A 22,777-nucleotide genomic window follows, 5' to 3' on the forward strand; every position below is an offset into this window, starting at 1 on the left:
AAAATTCTATTACAAGGAGAAATGCCAAAGAATCCAGTGCTGATTCATGTTTGCGTGTGAAGCTGTGATGCTTCATGTAGTTCATGTCAATCTCAGGACACAAAGCCAGTCAGGGGCCCTTCTTCCTGCCTCGATCGTCATGACCTGAATCTACTCCATGGCCTTTCCCCTCATCACATTCCCTTTTCTCTTCTGAACCTCACTTCCTGACTGTCTTTTCAAACTCTTCAAGGCTCTTTCTGCTTACAAAAGTCATACATACTTCAAAATTTGAACATTCAAAAATATTTATTATAGAATGTGAAATCGATCCACACACACTCCACTTTCAAAAATAGAATCCAGATGAATTTAGGTGCTAAAAACTAAAACTATAAAAGTACTGAAAATGTATGGAATATATTTATGACCTTGGGGGTAAAGGTGGCTTTTTAAAATGAGACATAAAACATGACAGTTTTTAAGGAAAATATGATGAACATGACCTCGTGCAAATTAAAAACTTTTGTAGGAAAGACATTGAAAACATAGTAGATAAGTCTCAGAACAGGTGAAAACATTTGCCACATAGATAACAAAATATCTAAGAAGGTCTTTGAATAAGTAAAAAAATAGGCAAAAGGTTCAAGAAAATATAAGCTGCCAATAAACTTTGAATGCAAGGTTCACAGGGCCAGGGACTTGTTTGTTCACTATTGTCTGATCCAGCAACCTCAGTGTTTATTTAATGTTGAATAAATGTGAAAACATGCTCATTCTGATTTTCAATCATGAAATTCAATTTAAAATGGAGATTTTTTTTTGTTTTTTTTACTATTCAGATTAGAAAAAATTCAAAGTTGTTGGTTATATTGTAGGGAAATGTACATACTCATATATACTCATGTGATGTTGGGTATATATCTCATTATGAAGGGAAAGTTGTATCCACTGAGGACAAAAATGCATGTACCTTTTGATTTAGCAATGCTTAGCCTGGAAATTTACTGGGCTGAGGTGCTTATTCAAAGACATCTATTGCAATATTATTCAAAGTATCTAAAAGTTGCAAGTGACTTAAATTTTCATGAATATGAAAATGGTTAAATAAACTATGATAAAAATCACACCATAAAGCTAAGGGTGTACCTCTGTGGCAGGAGTGCTTGCCTAGGATGTGTGAGGCCCTGGGTTCGATTTCCAGCACCAAACACACACACACACACACACATAGATACGCGCACGCGCACACATGATCATACCATAGGATAGTATGAAGTAGTTTAAAACAAGGAGGGATCTCAACACTTACTGGCCTCCAACATACATAAGTGAAAAAGGCAAGTTGCACAAAAATACTTGAGAGAATGAAACCCATGGGCTGGAGTTGTAGCTCAGTGGTAGAGCGCTTGCCCAGCACGTGTGAGGTCCTGGGTTCGATATTCAGCACCAAATAAAAATAAATAAACAAAATAAAGGTATTTTTTTTTTTAAAGAATGAAACCCACAAAATTAGGCATGTGTATACATAAAAATGAACAGAAAAAAATTTTGACTGTGAACTTTTATTACTCACAATAGATCCTAGACATCTCCTGTCATACAAATCTACCTTATTCTTTTGTAAAGGTGGTATAATATTTTGTTGATCAGACTTGGCAAAATCTAACCAATTCCCTATTGATGAATGTATGTTTTTTTTTTTTTTAAATCTTTGAGATATAATTCATATGCCATATAATTCACAGTTCAATGGTTTTTGGTACATTGCATTGCTATATTTTAAATTTGTTCTTTTTAGATATACATGATAGTAGATATTATTATTTTTTTAAGTATTATGATAAGCCATATAACAAAATTTATCATTTTAGCCATTTTAAGCACAATTCAGTGGCATTAATTAGATGGCTAGGTTATTTTCATTATATTATAAATAATGCTGCAAATCTACATTCTCATATATACTTGGTGCAAATATTCTCATAGGGTAGAAAGTTCATTTGTGAGAGATAGTGATAAATATAAAGGGTGATAAGAGAAAAATGGGCTGGCCTTTCCCTAAGATCACTACATTACTGTTAAACATAATTTTAAACTTTTAAAAGAGGGGATTTCCCAAAGTAATGCAAAAGTGGGGGGGAAACACCCACACAACTTTTTTTTATGTTCATTCACACTGCCAAATATGCAAGTATAAGCTAATTAAAGCAAAGGAAGCTTTGTTACCTGGTATCTGAATATACATAGGCTAGATGCCAATGGAATGTGTCATCCGGTATCTGACAACTTATCCTGAGTCATTTTTGCCAAACATACCACAACCACTTAGACCCTACAGAGAGAGACACAACTCTAGTGTTAGATCTGGTTTCTTATCTGGACATCACAATCTGATTGGAGTCTGACCTCTGGCAATTCAATTAATCCTATGCCGTCAGGTTTCTCTCTATACAACAGGGTCAGCCCAGGATGCTGTAACTAGTGTGGCCCGGGTCCCAAAGTGTGCTGCACTCTGCAGCAGGAACAAGGTCAGCTTCAACCTACAGCTGTGGCAGGAGCCAAGCTCTGCAGACTTGGAGCTTCTGAATCTGCTGGGTACTTGCTTTGGCCCAGGGCAAGTTACTTAACCACTGGCAAGTCAGTCTCTAAAGTTGCAAATTTAGCTCCCTGCCTCATAGGGGCCGTGCATATTCAATGAGGAAGCAGGAATGCTACCTGGCTTCTCAGCAATCTCAAATGGTTTACGCATCAAAACTTGTGTCAGTGCCATGCTTCAAAGTTGCCAAGTATTACCATCTATGTAACAGCAATGAAAGTATACTTCTAATAGCATTTGTTATGTGCCATTTACATTCTGAGCTCTTTACATTGACTAACATATGTAGTCTTCTCAACAATCTAGGAGGAGGGTATCATTATTTCCATTTTACAAAAAAGGCAGTAGGCACAGAGAGGGTAAGACACTGGTTCAAGATCATGGCTATTCAATAGCAGAGCCAGGATTTGAACACAGGCAATTTATGCTTTTCAGGGTCTGTGTTCTTAACCACTATTAAGCTACCTTATTATTGCTTATAAATATCTGTGTATTTATGGGTAAGTGTATAAATATGATATTGTTCCCTATTCTGATAACTCCTTAATATCAATATCTGACACTAAGATCTCTTTTTTACCAAGTTTTTAAAAATTGAAATGACTTTGCCAAACACTTCATTTTCGCCATACCACTGAATGTAGAAATCTTTTTTAAATTATTTATTTATTTCAGGAGACAAGGTCTATGTTGTTCCGGTTGGCCTCAAATTCCTGGGTTCAAGAGAGCCGCCTGCCTCAGTCTCTCAAGAAGCTGGGCCAGCAGGCATGTACCACCACACTCAGCTCCTAGAAACCTATTTTTAAAATGACCAATTGATACCTTGTTATAAAGGATATACAGGGAGTATAAGAGAAGCCATTATTAAAGTTCTCATTGGTCACTTATGACCTCTAGGATCACACTGTGAGCTATGAGCCTAATAGGTTTTGGTACCCAAATGCTTGCTTTTCATACCTACACTCCACTCCATTAACTCATTCTATTTCCCTCCAAGTTTCTACCTCAGAATCAAATGGTTTCGCACTAGATTGCCTGTACCCAGATGCCAGCTCATAATATGTCCTTAGAGATTATAGAGTTTGGGCTGTTAACTGCACAAGGCTCAGTGTTATGGCCGCCTGGGATTCTGTTAATCTACCCAACACAAGGTTATTTTGTCTTCCTTTCTTAATTTGCTCCTGTCTCCATCTGCAGCACAAAGGGAAAGCCTTCTCTTCTAGCAAATGGGACCCCTGTGGTGAAGAAAGACATAGCAACTTGTGTGACTCTACCATTCTTCCCCAAATGCACAGGAGTTGAGGCTGCTCAGGGCAGGCCCAAGTGTCCTACACTGCTCTGGCATCTCCTCCTTCCAGAAGGGAGGGATGCTGTCTACCCTACCCATTAGACTCCTTGTTGATTTATGCAGTCTTCCCCCAGAGGCCTGAAGCAGACAAGGGATCTCAGTGTGAGTGCACTGGAAAGTCTAGACTCCTGAAAGCCAGACTCTGTCCTTTCTCTCCTACCCCTACCCTCTCATTCCACCTTGTCCCTCCAAGGAATCTGTACAAATCTGAATTTTGGTTGTGAGGAGGGAGGCTCCTGAATCAGGATAGTGGTTAATGTTCCTGAGGATTCAGAGAGACTGTCTGCCAGGACATAGCCACAGTGGGAGTAGAGAGGGTCAGGGGTGGGATCTTTTGCCTAACCCGATCTACGCGTCATCAGCCAAGACACTGTTATTTACACAAGCTCATAGCCTTTGGCTTGATCAACAGAATACATTCAACATTTTCTACTATCATTTTGATCTGTTTCAGAGTGTTCTGAACCTTTGTAAAGTGTCACCTAAGTGAATGTCTCAACTAGAATGCTACATTCCAAAAGAAGGGACTAATACTCCTTGGCACCCTACAGAGAGTCTTGCTCATTAGCTGGCACATCCTCAGTTTACTCTTGCAAAGGTACCAGGGTCAGCAAGATACTTCATACTACTCACCCAGTAGTGGAAACTTTTATTCCAATAAGAGCTTATGTGGGAACCCAAGGTAAAAAGTTGAAGCTGATGGGTTCAATCCCCAGTACCAAAAAAAAAAAAAAAAAAAAAAAAATATATATATATATATATATATGTAGATGTATATATAAAAGTTGAAGCTGAATCACTCTGGGTTAAGGAAGGGGGCCCCAGAAGCCTGGAAGCCATAAAGACCCTTTTAGAAATTGGAACTGGGGCTTTGAATCCTGACAGAAGTGGGTTTGAACTGCCAACTCTTCTTCTTACTAGCTAAGTTGTCTCAAGCAAGTCACTTCTCCTGGCCTCAGTTTTCCCCTCTGTAAAACAGGCAGAACATGATCTTGCTGGTGTCAGGATTTAAAATAATATAGAAAAGGACCAGTACACAGTAAGAAGCAGCCAATGAAGCATACAACTTTTATTACTGATCCTTAAATACGCCCCTTTTTTACTTGTTTTTTTTTTTTTTTTTAAAGGACAGTTTCCTAAAGACAGAGAACAGAATGTCCTATGGAATTGTAGTCCTCCAGGGACTACAAATATTGCCAATTTTAGTGAGAAGTTATGTGGGTCAAAATATTTTCCTTACTTATCACTGTTCTTTGAATAGTCTGTTTTCAAAAACAAAACCCGCAATGACAGAAGTCTTCTAAAACTATTCTAATGCTAAAATACAGTAGAATAAATTGCCACCAAATTTTTATCCTGGATCATATATTCAAGAGACATCCCATCTCCTTAGCATACAGGGCTTTTGCTGCCCCCAGCAGCCCAGACCCATTCCACTCAGTCTCTGTGGACAGCCCCTGTTATACAAGCAAGTGAGGTGTTTTCCCACTCACTTTACCTGGAATTCCGACCCTCTCACCAGTGTTTCTGGTAAAATGGTGAAACTGTTCAAGCATCAGCTTCCCTGATGGGCCTTTGCCAGCTTCACCAAGCACTCTGGAGGCCAGAAGGTAGAGTACAGCCCTATTACAATGTTTCTCCCATTATGGGGACTGAATGTAAGGGTGCCTGATCGAGTTCCTAAAGGGAAAGGTCCAGGTCCCATTCTTTGTATATCCCCACAAAAGTTCTGGTAGACAGCAGATCAATAAAGAAATATTTGTTGAATGAATACATAAATGAATTACTAAAAGATCTGGGTTAATGAACCAAATCTATTTGTTATTAAGATAAAAATTTGGGTCATCAGTTTCTTCAAGTACAAAATCTGAATGGGGGAGTGGGTAGGGGAAAATAAAATGTTTGCTCTCACCTATAAAATAGGAATGTAAATAACTTATCATAGAGGTTTTTGGTTTGTTTTTTCATTTTGTTCGTCCTGGAGGTGAATCCAGGGGTGCACTACTATTGAGCTACATCCCCAGTTCTTTTTATTTTAAGACAGGGTCTTGCTAAGTTTCCCAAGCTGGCCTTGAACTGCTGATCCTCGTGTCTCAGACTCTTGAGTTGCTGGGATTACAGGTGTGCCTTGGCCATATTTCTTTAAGGGAACCTTTACTGTAATATCAAGTAAATTATAAAACTACCAGGAAATTCCCAATCAAGCAAATAAATCTGACATTTTTCTATCAGGCGTACATCCCTAGGATGATTGTGTCTCCCCTAAGATGAAGGAAAAAACGAGGTGAAGTGGACAAGTCCTCCATGCTCACCTTCCTCCTTCCCTCCCCACTCCCTTTCTCTTCTTTCCCCTTGGTTCCTCAGGTTCATGGTGCTCCTTTGCCTCCAGGCCTTCGAAGATGCTATTTATCGCCTGGCCTCCTCCTTCCTCTTCACATGGCTGACTTCTCTTTACTTTTTAGGTCTTCCACGCTAAGTTCTCTGCCATTCATTCCCACAGTGCTAATCACATGTGTTTCTCTTCTCCTGTTCACCCCAACACTACTGGGGCAGAGGCCATATCTAACTTCTTTACCTTCATGTTCCTATGCTAGCTCACACCAACAAGGAGCATTCAAAATAAACATTCACCAAAAAATTGAATGAATCTGCAGAGAAACAGAATTTCATAAACTATTATTTGGGATATGCCACTTAACTTTGTAGCTCTGTTTTGACTTCCAGCCAACACTCAACATTAACCCCGACCTTGAGAGGAAAGAGTTGCCATAGCCAATCTACTCAACTCAGGCTTTGCTTATCTCTGGGGACATCTACAGTCATGGCAATGACCCTGAACAAAACTTGAGCATAAAACTCCTGAACTGTATACTAATTAGTGATTTTTTTTTTGGTAACCCCAAGGCAGTGGGTCAGGATGTAACAAGCCAAAAGCTCTGTTTAAAGTAAGCATGGGGCTGGGGAGATAGCTCAGTTGGTAGAGTGCTTGCCTCGTAAGCATAGGGTGCTGGGTTCAATCCCTGGCACTGCAATAAATAAATAAAGTAGCAGGAAGCATCATGTGATGTGATGTGTACCTGGTACCCAGTTAGGGGTCTGCACTCTGGCTGATCATATTGACAAGTGACCAGTTCCTTTAAAAAAAACTTTGAACTCCCAAGACTCAAGTCGGCTTCCATGAGTGGGGCATTTTGCATGTGTCTCTGCAGTTCACAGCTAGAGAGAAACATGGATCCCCCAAGAAAAATGTGGGATGGATCCTTGCAGAGGGCAAACAAGGAGCCCACACTGCCCTCTCTAGTTTCTGCCATTGTTTTTTTTTTTTTTTTTTTTTTTGGCAGTACTGGAGGGATCAAACCCAGGGCCTTGAGCTTGCAAGGCAAGCACTCTACCAACTGAGCTATCTCCCCAGTCCCTTGCCATTGTTTATCTCTATCCTACTGTTCTTGCACTGTATCCTTGACTGCACTCAGCCTTGAGTATAACTTGTGTTGAGTTGTGAGTCCTTCCAGCCAATCGCTAGTGGTGGCGGTGGGGCCCCTGAAACATCCTCCAGAGGCCCCCGCCCCCCAGAGACACCACTGCTCATTCTCCTCCTGCTTCATTGCCACTTTTATCTCTGCCTTTTCTTATCTCCACTCTTTTGTTATTTTATATAGTCTATATGTTGATGGCTCCCACGTGTATCTCTACAGCCACACTCTACTTATAAACCCAACTGCCCACTGAACATCTCAGCTGGGTATCAACTAAAGATTTCAAAATTTTAAGAAAATCATCTAAATCAGAGCTCTTGATTTTTTACCCCTTGATTTTTTACTCTGTCCTTTTCCAGTTTTTTTTTTTTTTCCATCTTGGTTAACAACACTTCATAGACTGAGCTGCCAAAGCACAAAACTTAAGAAACATCTTTGATTTTTTTTTTTTTTTTCAATGTGGTGCTGGGGATTGAACCCAGGGCCTCACGTGTGCGAGGCAAGCACTTACACATCCCCAGCCGGGATTTGATTTTTCTGTTTTCCTCACACCCATCTCCTCCTGAACTTAATCCATTATCAAACATGGTTGGTTCTATTTCCAGAACAAATCTCTAAACCCTCTGTTTCTCTCCATTTCTAATGTAACATTTTAATCCAAATCAAAATCATCAATATTTGCCTGGCTTTCCATAATTGGATTATTCTCTCTGCTTCTATAATGAATTCTCTGTTTAGTAGTCAAAATTATCTTTTTGGAACCCACAGCAGATTACATCATTTGCTGCCTAAAACCCTTTTTGATGGTTTCCCATTATTCTCTCTGCAGCTCACTATGTTCTGGCTAAGCTGTTCTCACTTTTTTCTGTCGAATATAGCAAACCGATTCCACTTGAGGCCTCTGTACCTTGAGCAATCTGAATTAGGCTGTAAGAACTAGCTCCCTCTCACCTTTCAGATCTCAGCTTGAACCTACGATCTTTTCAGTATCATATTCTTTCCATACAACGTTCTCTCAAACAGTAACTCTATGTTCGAGGCACTGAGAATACAGTAACTCCCCATTATCTGAGGGGTGGTAATTTATTACAGTACTCTTGCACATCACTACAATTGTGCTTTGGGGTTGTAATTAAGTAAAACAAGGGTTAAACACAAGCACAGCAATACCATGACACTTGATCTGATAACAGAGATGGCTACTAAGTGATTACAGGGCAGGTAGTATACACTGTGGATATGACAAAGGGATGATTTACATCCCATGTTGGACAGAGTGGGTCAGCATGAGATTTCATCATACTGTTCAGAATGGTGTGCGATTTAAAACTTATGAGTTATTTCTAGGATTTTCCATTTAATATCTTCAGACCACAGTTATTGTGGGTAGCTGGAACCATGGATACAGAGGGACTACTATATAGTAATAAACAAGATAAAATCCCTGTCTTCACAGAACTTATATTCTAGGGTGATGTTAATCTCCATTAAACTATGTGCTTCACAGCAGTTAAAATCTGCGCTTGCTCTGCTTTTGTCTGTCACCCCTATTAGCATGTGTAAGAAACGTCAGAGCAAAGGCTGTTCTGTACTACATCCCTAACCTAATAAACAGCCTGGGATAGAGAGACTGGTGTTTACGTCCAAGCTAGAATCACTTGACCCAAAAGCTCTATTTTAAAAGTTTGAAAGTCTCTGCAACTAACATAGTGCCATGCTGGACCTTTATACCACGGAGTCTGAAAATGTATTTTTATATACATTTCCTAAAAGGTTAGAATGTTCCCTCCCCCAACTTTGTTTCTTCACGTGTAGAAAGGCACTTACCTGTAATAAAAGATAAACCAACTAAGCTTATGTCCATATTATCTCTATCTGTTATTCACTGGAGTCCCCAGGAGTAGTAGAAAAAATTATTTTCCCCAACTAGGCAACCTGTGTCTGCAATCTAAGTCTACGTACATCTGGTATCATTAGTAAAGTGTAAATAAATCTTATTTAAAAATAATGAAAAACACCTGTGGAACAGCATGTGTTAAGATGATTCTGCACTTCCCAAATGTCTCTAGGTGTCTACGTTTTTACAGTATACCCCCCAGTTAGGGGATTTGTAAATATTTACTCTCTTCTCCTAATATACATTTGGTTAATGTTTGGGGGGCTGAGGGCAAGGGAGGCAAGTAGAACCAACCACTTCAGGTTAGTCAGTGAATAAGCCAGTTCATCCTTCACGGCCTGAGGGACACTGACTTCCTGAGGCGCCTGGGTTCCAGTGACTTATCGTGGGGTGAGACATAACTGTGGTGTTCCAATTCCACCTAAGTTAACATACTACTTACCATAAAATGAGTTTTAGTAAAACAGGTTATAGTACAAGAAAATAATTTCATTTCCTGAGAGATTGAAGTACTTATATATATAAGTAATTATAAAATGGAATATAAAGTGATACATAATACATGTTTCTAAATAAAAGTACATAAATAGATCCTTTATAGTTATGTACTTCATAATACTATATAACAGTATCCTTAAAATCCTATGTCTACTTTAATAATAACGGAAAATCTCTTCCAGTTTGTCCCTCAGAATGCCTGTTACATACCAAGCACTGCTAGGGCCCAGGGTAGAAAGCAGAACAAAGCTGTCGCTGGCCTCCAGGTGCAAGACAGAGCTATGGAAGGATGCTCAGGGACAGGAGTAAGGAAGATCCTGAAAGCTCAGGGGAATAGAAAGAAGAATTCTCCAAGGAAGAAATGATGAATTGAATTCAACTAAGTTTGAACAGATTGAACAAATGATCCAATGGTCTCTAACACTTGCTCCAAAAATGTGATGTTAAACTAAGTTTCACCTGACAGTTGTCATAAACACACCTGTGTATTTTTTAGGAAAGGAGTTAGGTTTTTGGATGCCTGTCAGTTCATGTGACCTTACCTGTAATCTTTCAATTTGATTCTAGTTTTCACAGAGAAGTTCCTATCAGAAGAATTTGCAAACCAGATGAGCAACTTATGGAAAGCTCTTTATTTAAACAAACAGAAAGATGATTTAGTTAGCTTCTTCTGAATTCTGGGATAGGGTTCTCTGAGGGTTTTGGCAACACCTCGCCTCCCTACATGGAGGTTGCCATATTCACCTCTGGGTAGCCAGTGAGGAGGCAGCTGTCTGAAGTTGATGACTTTTTTTTTTTTTTTTTTTTTTTTTTTTTTTTAATGTAGAGGGGATTAAACCTCCAGTTGAGATCAATGAGGTATGTATGTGAAGGTTTATGTCATGGACCAGAACATTTGTACTTTTTAAACATCTGACAAGAAGCAGTCCTTAGAAAATGGAGATGAGGTCAGGCATAGTGGCACACACCTAGAATCTCATTGACTTAGGAGGCTGAGGCAGGAGGATCACAAGTTGGAGGTCAGCCTGGGCGATTTAGTTATTCCCTCAGTAATTTAATGAGATCCTGTCTCAAAATAAAAAGTAAAAAGGACTAGAGGTATAGTTCAGTGGCACCCTGGGTTCAACCCCCAGGATCAAAAGAAAAAAAGAAAAAGAAAGAAGGAGACCAGAGATAAGAAAACCTTTTTTAATGTAAAACTTGTGTTGTATTTTAACACAAACTCAAATTAGGCCTCACTAGCCTCTTAGCCAATTGCTGATATATTTAATTGCTAGGGAGGTAGAAAGAATGTCAATTGCTTTATATCACTAGATGAGAAAATTTGATTAGATTTAATTTCTTTACCCAAATACATGTTGGTATTTGATATAACCTATAATGAATTAAAAAAATAATAAAAAATTAAAAACTCAATTTCATTTTAAGATTCTTTCCAAATTTCTTTGTAATCTTGGAGAAGAGGACATTCTAAATAAGCAAACTAAAAGGAGAAAACAGAATTAACGGCATCTCTTAACTTTAGATACTGTTGTCACCAATATTAACAGATGCACACGTTCATGGATTAAGAACAGAAACAAGGGGCTGGAGATGTGGCTCAGTGGTAGAGCACTTGCCTAGCATGTGTGAGGCACTGGGTTTTATCCTCAGCCGACATATAAATAAAGGAATAAAATAAAGGTCCATCAACAACTTAAAAAAAAAAAAAAAAGGAACAGAAACAAGTACCTTTTGGATTCTGGCTACATTAACTTGAAGTGGGTCCTTATCAGCTCTGTTTGTGATTTTAGATCAATAGTTCTTAACCCTAAAGATGATGCCTCTTTTTTTTATACATCCAATGTTTTGCAACTTCTACTTTACCATGCAAGCATATGATTCATAGAAAACATATTTACAAACATAATTTTCAGAAGATCAATATAACGTTCAAATGGAGTATAGAGCAATTTACATAAAATATGGTATCAGAATGTAAAAATTCGGGGATGACCCCACCAGAGACATAATGAGAAAGTTAGATGCTTATATTTCCAAGCAAGGGTCACAGTAAAGGCACAGATTACAAATGCACAAATGTTTGGCTCTGGGCATTGGCATCAGTATTTTCAGAACATGAAATATCTCACAATCACCTTAAGAGCAAAACAAAATGTAATTTTCTCTCAGGTTACAAACAGTTGTATTTCTGGAAGTTCAATAAATGTACACATATAAACCGGTGTTTGTGCACAAAACAGTCTGGTTTTGGTCCTTCACCTACCCAAACCTCCCCCTAGGGGGCGGTACTGCCCTTGATGAGAACCTTCCTCTCAGCTCAATATCTTACAACTCAAGATGGCAGTCAGCCTGGGGGGAGTACGGATACCTGTGCAAATCATAGTAAGCTTTCTCCTTTTGCTTCATAATCAAAGAGCTTTTGCATATGGAGCGGGTGGGATGGGGAATCCTAACTCCATACCAAGAGAGGAAATTCAAACAACTTTGAATTTATTGGGAAGGGATCACAGAATTCCATGGGAGAATATCAGCACAAAAAGAACATTTAATACAGACCATTTCCTAGTTGCCTGGGGTGAGGTGGAGGTGCAGGGTGGGGATAAGAACAGAGAAAAAGATAGCTGGAGAAACTTGATAGCAAAAGGACTTAATGATTCTGTCTTTGTCACGAGACAGGCTATGGTTTCAGTTCAATCTCTGGAACAACGGATAATTTAGTTAATCTCAATTCTTCACATATATATCAGGGTGGTAACAATGGTATTTCATACTATTGTTGGAATGATTGTAACATGTAGAGTGCAAGGCAAAGAGTAAAATTCACTTAATGCTGTCACTATTATTTCATAAAAGTTTCAAATGTCTCTTGACCCTAGAGTATTGCTGTTTAGAGATATTTAAAATTTGGAATAAAAATCTGTTAGATGTCTCACGGGCTTTATATTCTGTATCAAAAAGGAAAGGTTTGCTAACCGTATATAACTTTACAATACAAACAGGTATATTAGGACTGAGATTCCTAGATTTTAATGATTTTCTTGATATTTGCATTTTATACAGGATCTCAAGCAAATTGGTAATAGGACCATATTTGGGAAATGAGCAGAGTGTGACAGAAAACTAAGTATTGTACCCAAATTTTACATACAGTGTGACTTGAGGGTAAATCACTAGTTAAAATCTATCTAGTCAAGGGCCAGAGACTGAGAGATGGGTATACATGAACACAGTAAATGCCTTTTAGGGGCAAGTATCTAAGTCAATTCTAGGGAGAATTTTGAACAGCTGAGACAATCTGAAGACTCCTAGAAGGGAAATTCAATAATTGGCTGTTGAAGGAATGTGAAAGGGAGTGTTCATGGAGAAAGAAGCATGAAAAATACATTCTCCCTTATACGCTAAACCTAACAACATAAAGTCATCTTTCAAATCACTAGTAACAGAATTAGATATTACACCTAATATACTAGTTATACTTAGTATAAACTAGTATAAGTTTTAGAAGAGTTGTTTTTTCTACTTAATCTCCTGAGAGTTTATAAATCAATACACCCTTTCAGAGGAATTTGATATATGCATCAAATTCCTAAAAGTGCTTTCAACTCAGTATTTTCCTTTTAGAAATATAGCAACAATAATATTTTTTTTTATTGTAAACAAATGGGATACATGTTGTTTCTCTTTTTGTACATGGAGTCAAGGCATACCTTTTGTGTAATCATAAATTTACATAGGGTAATGTTGTTTGATTCATTCTAATAATAATAATATTAATAGCAGGTCTCTTGTGGCACTTGCTGTGTCCCCAATACTGTTCTAAAGGCTCAGGATCACACAGCTCAAAGCTGAATATCTAGATTTTAAACTTGGGCACCATAGTTCCAAAGACTGCTCAGACAACTTGTGCTGTTTTAGCTAGGAGGATGTTCACCACAGCATTGCTTAACACAGGAAAAGTTTAGAAACAAACTAAATGCAACGTAACTATCTCCACTGGTAGCAAGTTGTTTCTCTAAAGCATGGAAGATTGGCAGACCTGAGTGTGAATCTTCCCTCTAATTCTTATTAGCCATGGGATGTTCAGCAGGTTAATTAATTTCTCCAGGCCTCATTTGGTAAGTGTGTAAATGAGGATAATGCCTACTTGGAGTTGTTGAGATTGAAATAATCTACTAAACACCTCATGCATGGAAAGCACAGGATAACCAAGATTGTTATCACTGACCCCTTTCCCTTATTCTTCCATAGTTGGATAAAATGAAGATTAGACTGAGCAGGAGGCAAGATAAGATTCTTAAAACAGAGATGGGAGGAAAACCCATTTCATATGTAGCACAGCAGCTTTCTCATTGCAAACTATTGGAAGTCAGTCCTCTGCACAAGGAGGGGAAGAAAAAAAAATAATAAACTATTTCTAGGCAGAGTTTTGAGTGTGTGTGTGTGTGTAAAGTCTAGCCTGAGAAATTCATCATAAATACATTTATATTTGAAAGGGGAGGGTTGCCTGATGGCAGGGAACAGACAGCTCACATCTTTCTTTGCTTCCCACAGCTTTTGTTCAGCAAATATTCAATCCATTAAATAATCAGATATAGAATATTAATTTTATTCCAGATATTCCAGTTTGGAAAGGGTTCCTAACTGTCTTTCTAGACAGAGGAGTTGCTAACGAAAAGGTGGGTGCTCCCTTGGCTGAATAAAGGAATGAATGAATGAACTGATGAACTCTATCTTTTTTGGTTTTCCTCGACTCAGTCACCAGTCTCTTTCTTGAGTTGCTTCTCTTGCTTCACTTAAGATTTTATTTACTATGTCACCAGATAGAGGGAATTCCTCCAAAGGGTTCAACTGAAATATGGTCTGCTGTGACTAAATCTGGGCAAAAAGAGTAAGTGTGCTCAACTTGTGTATGGGTTTCAAAATTTCCAAAATAAAAGTTGGAAAAAAATCACCAACTATAATAGAAGGCAATTATCATGGATCATGTTACCAGGTATCAATGGTTTTCTATCATCATTGTTTGTAACAGATAATCAGAAATCACACTATGCCCCAGATGGGTAAATGACTAAGAAAATCACACCATTAAAAAGATAAAATGCTGTATAACAACTAATACACATCTGCAGACTTTGTCAATTACTGGAAATTTGCAATGAAATCATGTGAAATGGAAAAAAAAAAGGCAGAATATAATCCACAGTTTCAGCAAAAGTATGTGTAATATTTATTTACAAACAGCAAAAATGTATTTGGCCAGGTAAGAATATTACTTTCTCTTCTGGGTATGGGTGCCAATTATAATAACAAACAAATAACACTTACAGTAAATCTCATTTGCTCACAATCTTATCCTACACCAGAGGACAGAATGAAAAAAAAACATACCAACAAAGGAACATCATCTCAACTGCCACGCTAATATGCCAATACTTTGGCAATCGACTCCCAGTTGCTGGTGTTTCATTTACCACTTGGAACCTAATGGCAGATTTGGAATTTTTCTTAATCCGAGTAATTATTCTGAGCAACATACATAAACATTTGACTGCTAGTGTCAGATTTTATTCTTACATGATAAACCCTTCAGCCTTCAACCACAAGAGTGCCTACAAGGTAAACAAAAATTAAGCCTGCTGGCTTTCACCATTCCTGTGGTTTGATTTCTCCCTAGATAGATCAGAATGACTGGTTCACATTTGGAAAGGGTTCCTAACTGTCTTTCACAAGCACTTTCTGCTTGAAAATATAAAACTTACCAAATCATTTAGTACTTAAAAAGTAACAACATCCTCATCATCTTGTGGTTTAAATGATGACTGAACAATAACCCAAGCTAGTTGTGCTCTATATTCCCTTTATTAATATAATTAGTATTCTTAGATCTTTTCAAATTGCTTTATTATAGCCTGAGGGGGAAATGGTTCAAAAGGTTAAATGCATATGCTGATTCAAGATATGATTTCTTACACATCTATGATTTTGGATTCTAGAGCAATATAGCGTAATTTTGGCACCAATTCTTTGGCAACTCTGTTTAAAAAAAGAGGTACTAGTACAACCAAGGATTTTCATTCTGCATTGCATCTTAATACTTTTTCTTTAATATAAGAACTATGACTTCAATTTTTTTGGGAAAATAATTACTTAAGAATATGGTAATTAAGAGATTCCCAAGTGACTAAAAAATTCAGAGCTAAAATACAGATAGGGTTTGAACCCACCTTACAGAGTTGGGATTTAAATTGCATAAGTCTTATGAAACTTTGAACTCAAGAATTTAAGTTTCCTCGTAATCCCTTTGGGGGTATCAGTGTAACAAAAAAGATTAGAAAATAATAACACCTCATAAAATTACTTGCCTTGTCCAAAATGACAATTCAGGCTATAAAATCCACATCATCTGGGTGAGTTTGAACATAACATTTAATTAAAATTCACAGAAATTTTTTTCTGTGAATTCCAACTTGCTGTTTACAAAGAGATGTGACTACCTGTAGTTTCTAAATGAAAACCAGAAAACAAACGATAAACATGAAAATGCTAGTAAGAGTTCAGTCACTGCTAACGTAGTTATTATCTAGCAATTGTCTTCTTCAAATGGATACATTTTAAAAACAGCATATAGTCATAGAGCCACTTTTATTTTTTGCATAACTTTAAAGCATAGGGCTAATTATACATACCATAGAAAGCTCACCAATAAACTGTGCTAATTTAGTTTAAAAGAGATTTGAAGAAAAGATACTAACAGTCCAAATCATATTTTAAAAAACCAACAAAACGGAAAACTGGGATGGATAAATGGACTTTTGTAGGAGACGTTTTATCCTGAAAAGGAACCAAGACCCACATCCTAGATAAACAACTTCTGAATGATTCAAAACGACGTAGCACCCAAAACGCAAAGGACTCTGTGACACTAAATTACAATGAAGAAGCTCAGTAACATTCAGTTCTTCCCACTACACCACCGACAAAGCAAATCAACAAACGAAACCAGAAACCCACCAACTTGCAAGACACTGGTTTACCTGTTTGGAGCCCGTCAGAGAAGCTTCGTGGAGAGGGGACAAGCAGGTGAGGCATATTTAATGAATAAAAGGGAGGGCTGAGGATTTGGGAAAGTGTGCAGGAGACGGGTCCTACCTTTCACAGATTTCCCAATACTGTGTAAGTAAGTGATAGAACTGTAGCTTTGGGCAACGCTCTTCAAAAACGCTTCCATCCCTTCCTGGTGGTGGTAGCTGAAATCCAGCGCAGCTACCAGAGGCAGCAGAAGCCCTAGCCACAGGCACGCGAAGTCCATGTTCTGGAGATGAATAAGAATAAAGCTGAGAACACACGAAGGAAGGCGGGGGCATTACGAGCCCCGGCTCAGCCCTCTACTCTCAGGGTCTCCAGACACGCTCTCTGCTTCCTAGGGAGGTAAAAGTTGGAAAGTTGGAAGCAACACCTTTGCGCATTAGCAGTGCAACCGGTGACCGGGAGCACAGGAGCTCCGCTGCCATCCACCCTGCCACCCGCCCCTCCCGCTCCTCCTCCAGGCGTCTCCACCACCCGCCGCCGTCCAGCAGCTGCAGCAGCTGCGCTCGGCCCCGCGCGCAGAGTCTCACCAGGGCTCAGGCGCGCGTCTCCACCCGCCCGCGGCGGCCCGGCGGGGCCCGATGTTATAGCGCGGTCAGGGGGCGGGCACATCAGGGACCCGCCCCCGGACGTCCAGCCAGCCCACTTGGGCGCCGCGCAGGTCTCTTCTGGGCGGGGCCTCGGCCGCCTTCGCACCTTGGAGAACTGGTGTCTGAGCCTCGCGGGCTTTCAAGGTGTGGCAACTGCGCAGGTGGGCGGCGGAGGGCTGCTGGAAACTCAGCCCCGGCATCCCGCGCCTGGCCTGGAAGTGTGCCCTGACCTCGGCCAAGGCTGCACCCCAGGGCAGGTCCCAGGGCGCTCCACGGAGTGTCCAAGGCTGTGGCGAATGTCCCTGCGGTTGGCGGCTCCCGCGCCCACCCGGAGTCCGGACCGCAACTGAAAGTCACACCAGGCTCTCCAGCCCCGTTCTGCAATTGCCTGCCCTCTATGAAAGAAGAACTTGTTTGTTTGTGTATAGGAGTTTTAGGTGTCACCAAGTGTGGAGTACAGGAAAGTTTCCGAAAATTTCATTTGGTAGATGGGATCTGACCAAATCAGAGTTAAGTTTAAAACTCAAATTGAAAAAAGCAGCCACTGTTGCAAATCCTACTCACCCATATTCCTTAGGCTGTTTTCATTTCTTTCTTCCCAAATATGCTGCTTTTTAGAAGAATGGGTGATCCTTTTGCACTAAGGGGAATAAAGACCACTGAAACCTCAGGTGGTTTGTGTCGTGGGCCACCTTAACCTAAGGGATTACACCATCTGTGGATTTTAGGAGCCCTGTCAGGGTATTAAGGACATGTGGAAGGATCAGGAAAGTACAGAAAGTTTGAAAGTCACTGATTTGATATAACATTCCTCTTTAAGAGATTAAAATCTCTTAAATCTGCTCATTCAATGGGTCCCACCCCATTGAATGAGCAGAATGTCTCTTGGGGAGGCCTAAGAAACGGTATTTTAAAAGACGGTCATGAGTGAGTCCAATGTGCCTTCCAGAGTTGAGAACTGCCAGAATGATTGCCTGGCCCTTTGTTGCAGATTCAGATGCTGTTCCTGGAACCAAGCTCTTAGGGATCCCTGAGGTCCCCTGTGACTCTGCTCAGGCAGCAGAGCTGAGGAGTTTAAGAGCTGAAACATGGCGTCTCAGACTGGTGCTGGTCCTTGCTCTGACACTCAGTGACCGTGTCAATCCGCTGTGCCTTAGTTTCCTGGTCTGTAAAATGGAAATTATAATTGTAATTACCTAAATAAGATCGGCAAGCACATCGTAAAAACTGAGATGCTTATTAAATAAACAATCCAGTTTAATCCATAAACCTTTAAAGGTAATTTTCTAAGTGTCAGAAAAATCTTAATACGACCCTGTTTTTGAGTGAATTTTTATGAGTGTATAGTACTTACTATGCTTAATGTGACTTTCACCAGATGGTTTGAAGAGGTTCTCTTCATTTTTTCATTAACTAAGAGGCCTGAGAAAGGGACTAGGTCTTGAGGAAATTAGTTATTTAGTCAAAGTTACTACAAGGAATGGGAAAGGGAAGTGACTAGGAACAAAGTGAATGGTTGCTAATGGACTTTAGAAATCATACATTTATAACAGAAGCAAGTGGAAGCTCTGTGACTTGCTGTGACTGGCAACTGGGAGAAATGATGGCTTCTCTGGGGTGGAGATTGCCAGATTGTTGTTCCAGAAAAACAAAGGGGTGAATTATAGTTGAAATTGCTGCCCTTGGGTTGCACATACTAGGTAGAAAGGAAGCACATTCAGAGAGAGACAAAGAATGGAATAGGGAATACAGAGGATTGAGGTATGAAGATTTAGAACCTTATGATTCGAACTGTGGTCCAGGGATATTGACAATACCTTGTTGGAAATGAAAAAATATCCTTTCCCCTCTTCAAGCCTACATCTTAATAGGATTTTTCAAATGGTGCATCCAAACACTGAAGCTTGAGATGCTCTGGTCTAGAGATTAAAAAAAAACAAAAAACAAAAAAGGCTTCAGTGTTAAGAGTGAAAAATAGAGAAAAGTAGAGAGTTTGGCTAACAGAGTAAAATGTGAGTTTAACATTTCAGAGGCGATCTTTCTAAACATGACACCATTAAAGGTAAAATCATAACGAATGCTAATAATCTGACAACATAAAAATGTATGCCTTCTGTATAGAAAGCCCAGCATGCAGGTTACAAGAAAATAAATTGGAGGACAGAATTAATAGCTCTTAAAAAATCAAGAATGGGCAAAGGACATTAATAGTTCATAAAAGCATATTAAGACATAAATAGCCAATAAACTTACTATAAGTTACCAACCTGGTAAGCAATTAAAGAATTGCAAATTGAAAGGACAAAGTAATATTTTGTTTTGATTTATCACTAAGAATGACTAAAAAGATTGATAATACCTGGAAATGTACAGGATTGGGGAAATGACATTTATGTTCTTTCAATGGTACTATAAATTGATAGAACCTTTCTGGAGGGCAATCTGGGAATAGACATAAAAGTTTTAAATGCCCTATTCCTTAGTAAGTATAAGTTATAGAAATCATTTGAAGATGTGCTGAGTTTATATTCTGTATATCAGAAGCTTCAAGTGTTACTGTTTTAAACTGCAACAAAATAGATAAAACCTAAAAGTCAAACAACAGCAGGTTGGGTTAGATCAGTGGTTCTCAGCTGGAGAAATACTGTCTGCATGAGACATGTAGAGAAATCTGGAGACACTTTAGATTGTCAGGACTTGGGGGAAGGTGCTGCTGGTATCCAGTACAAATACAGAGGACAAGGAGGGTACTAAACACCTTACAATGCACAACACTGCCTCCCACAGCAAAGAATTATCCAGCCCAAAATGTCAATAGTGTTGTGTCAATGTTAAGACATCCTGAGTTGGATAAAAAATTTTGTAGCCATACAATAAATTATTTTTCAGCTATAATAATGATGATGTAGAATGGTACTGATTACCTTGGTAAGAAAAATCATTCAGTGACAAAAGCAGATAATAAAAGTAACATGAGTAGCAGGCTCTCATTTAGGTACAACAGATAAAAACTATTCCCAGCATAGAGTTTCAAAGGTTATAAATATGCTGAGTGACAGTCTTTGGTTTGCAATGTTTTAATTTTCTTTTAAGAAATATGTATTTTCTGAACAGTTTTTCCAATAAACATGTTATTTTTTAATAAAAAAAAAGCAATGAAGGCATTTTAATCTAAAAGCAAAGCAGAGCAAAAACCACAGAAACATAGGAGATGAAAAGTTCTGAATGAAGACAGGATCTAAGACATCTGGAGTGAATTACAGAAGTGACCCCATTTCTTTTTACTGGAAAAATGGGATATTAGGGCATTGAAAAGTAAGGTGTTGAATTGTTCATTCCTGCTTAAAGATGGTAAAGTTCCCTGAGATAGGAACAGAGGGAAGATCTACAGCCAGGGGCTAAATATCTCAATGGACTTTAACAGGAATGGAAAAAACAACATAACTAGACTTTGTGATTTTCAAACTTTATTTCTTTTGAAAGTGTCACAAGAAATGTGAACAAGATGAAAGGAAATTTAAAAACCTGCAGATTTTACTTACTTGGAAACCAAGTCATTTCCAGGAACACATTTAGGGATTAAATGATCCCTAATGTTGCATATTTCTTTCTGATTTTTCACTATTAATGGATATAGTGCATTCATCAACATTCTTTCAGCTAAATCTTTGAGCGCATTCTTATCTTCTTAGGAGCAATTCTTACATATGAAATCACTAAATAAAAGAGAAAAGAGCATGTACATTTTTAAGACTTTAAGTATCTGGCCAAATTATACTCTTGTATAATGTTCAGACTGTTAACAAATAATTCTCATACAAACACTGAGTAAACCTAGGTTAAGTTTTATTTTAGTTCATTAATGAAGAAACCGGAATAACAAGACTGGTTTAAAGAAAGTTTTGAGAAAGTATAAGGAAAAAGAAAATACTGTAATTATTCTAAACCTTTATTAAACTAGATGTAAACCTGGTTAATGTCCTACAGGACAATAAATCATTGTCTATGTTACTATCTTCTTTGCAGAGCAGAAAAAATTTTCATCTATGTAAGTCAAAAATTATTTATATTTTATTGAACAAAAATTATCATCTTACTTTATACATTTACATTAAAACATTTTTACATTTTTTAGATTAACATCTACATTTATACTTGTAAACTATATAAATCAATAATAACTAACAAGTCAAAGTTTTATTTGCCTAGGGTCAGTTGACCCTTAGGTGTACCTGTTAGATAGTGTCCTACCATGAAAACAAAAACTATGCAATTGTATTTTGGCTTGCCAAGGTTTGGGTCATTTTTCTTACAGAAGCGAATCCAATTTATAGTCCTTACCAGTGATATCTGAAAGTGCCTGTTTGGTTCCTCACCATCCCTATGATCTCTTTTTAAAAATTTGCCAATTTCATAGGCGACAAATAGAATCTCATAATTTTAAACTGAATTCTCTCAAATGTATATTGTTGACCTTTTGTTGCTCCTCTTTTAAAAAATAGTCTATTCATATCTTTTGCTCACTTTTCAAGCAGTGTATAGTTTCTTCCTTCTTGTGTTATATTATTATTAAATTATTCATTTATTAATCTATATTTCCTTCTAGTTCTTTGACATTGTTTCACATTTACTCCCCTCCATCTTCTCTGTCTCATTTTTTAAGTTAACTTTTTTTTCCCCCAGTAATTATCAACTTTTTTATACCCTAACATTGAACTGTTTGGAGGAAAATGCAGACATATTTCTTATGCCAAGGAAAATTTTTTTAAATTTATTTTTATTTTTACAGATAGCATTTTGATTCATTATACACAAGTGGGATGCAACTTTTCATTTCTCTGGTTGTACATGATGTAGATTCACACAATTCGTGTAATCAATCATACATGTACATAGGATAATGATGTCTGTCTCTTTCCACTGTCTTTCCTTACCCTGCCCCCCTTCCCTCCCCTCATTTCCCTCTATACAATCCAAAATTCCTCCATTCTTCTCTTACCTTCTCTCCCTCAAGGAGATATTTTAAATCTTCATTTTTTCTAATTCTGGTTTTTTATAACAATATATACATATGATGATATTTGCTTAAAAATTAAAATAGTTTTAAATGTGCAGGAAAAATGAGTAACAAGTACAGAGTTCCCATATACCCTCTTGCCAACCCCATCCTCACACACACTTCCACTATTTTTAACATCTTGAATTGATGTGGTACATTTGTTATAATGGATGAGCCCATATTGATACTTTATATTATATTAGTCAGGGTTCTATAGAGGAACAGAACCACAGGATTATATA

The 22,777-nt window shown here is 38.2% G+C and overlaps 1 protein-coding gene across 2 annotated transcripts in view; it reads right to left on the reverse strand.

The window, feature by feature from the left end:
* CPM (carboxypeptidase M) overlaps positions 1 to 17,487 on the reverse strand; it is a 66,584-nt gene extending 49,097 nt beyond the window's left edge. For both annotated transcript variants that reach the window (XM_079139184.1, XM_079139185.1), the window contains exons 1-2: positions 17,417 to 17,487; positions 16,950 to 17,112 (exon numbers count right to left, since the gene is read on the reverse strand). In XM_079139184.1, coding sequence (XP_078995310.1) covers positions 16,950 to 17,109 — 160 coding nt within the window. In that variant the 5' untranslated portion in view covers positions 17,110 to 17,112; positions 17,417 to 17,487. The remainder of the gene's footprint in view (positions 1 to 16,949; positions 17,113 to 17,416) is intronic.
* Between the last annotated feature and the right edge of the window lie 5,290 nt (positions 17,488 to 22,777).

The sequence above is a fragment of the Sciurus vulgaris genome (assembly GCF_902686455.1).
Source record: "Sciurus vulgaris genome assembly, chromosome: 5".
Lineage (NCBI taxonomy): Eukaryota > Metazoa > Chordata > Mammalia > Rodentia > Sciuridae > Sciurus > Sciurus vulgaris.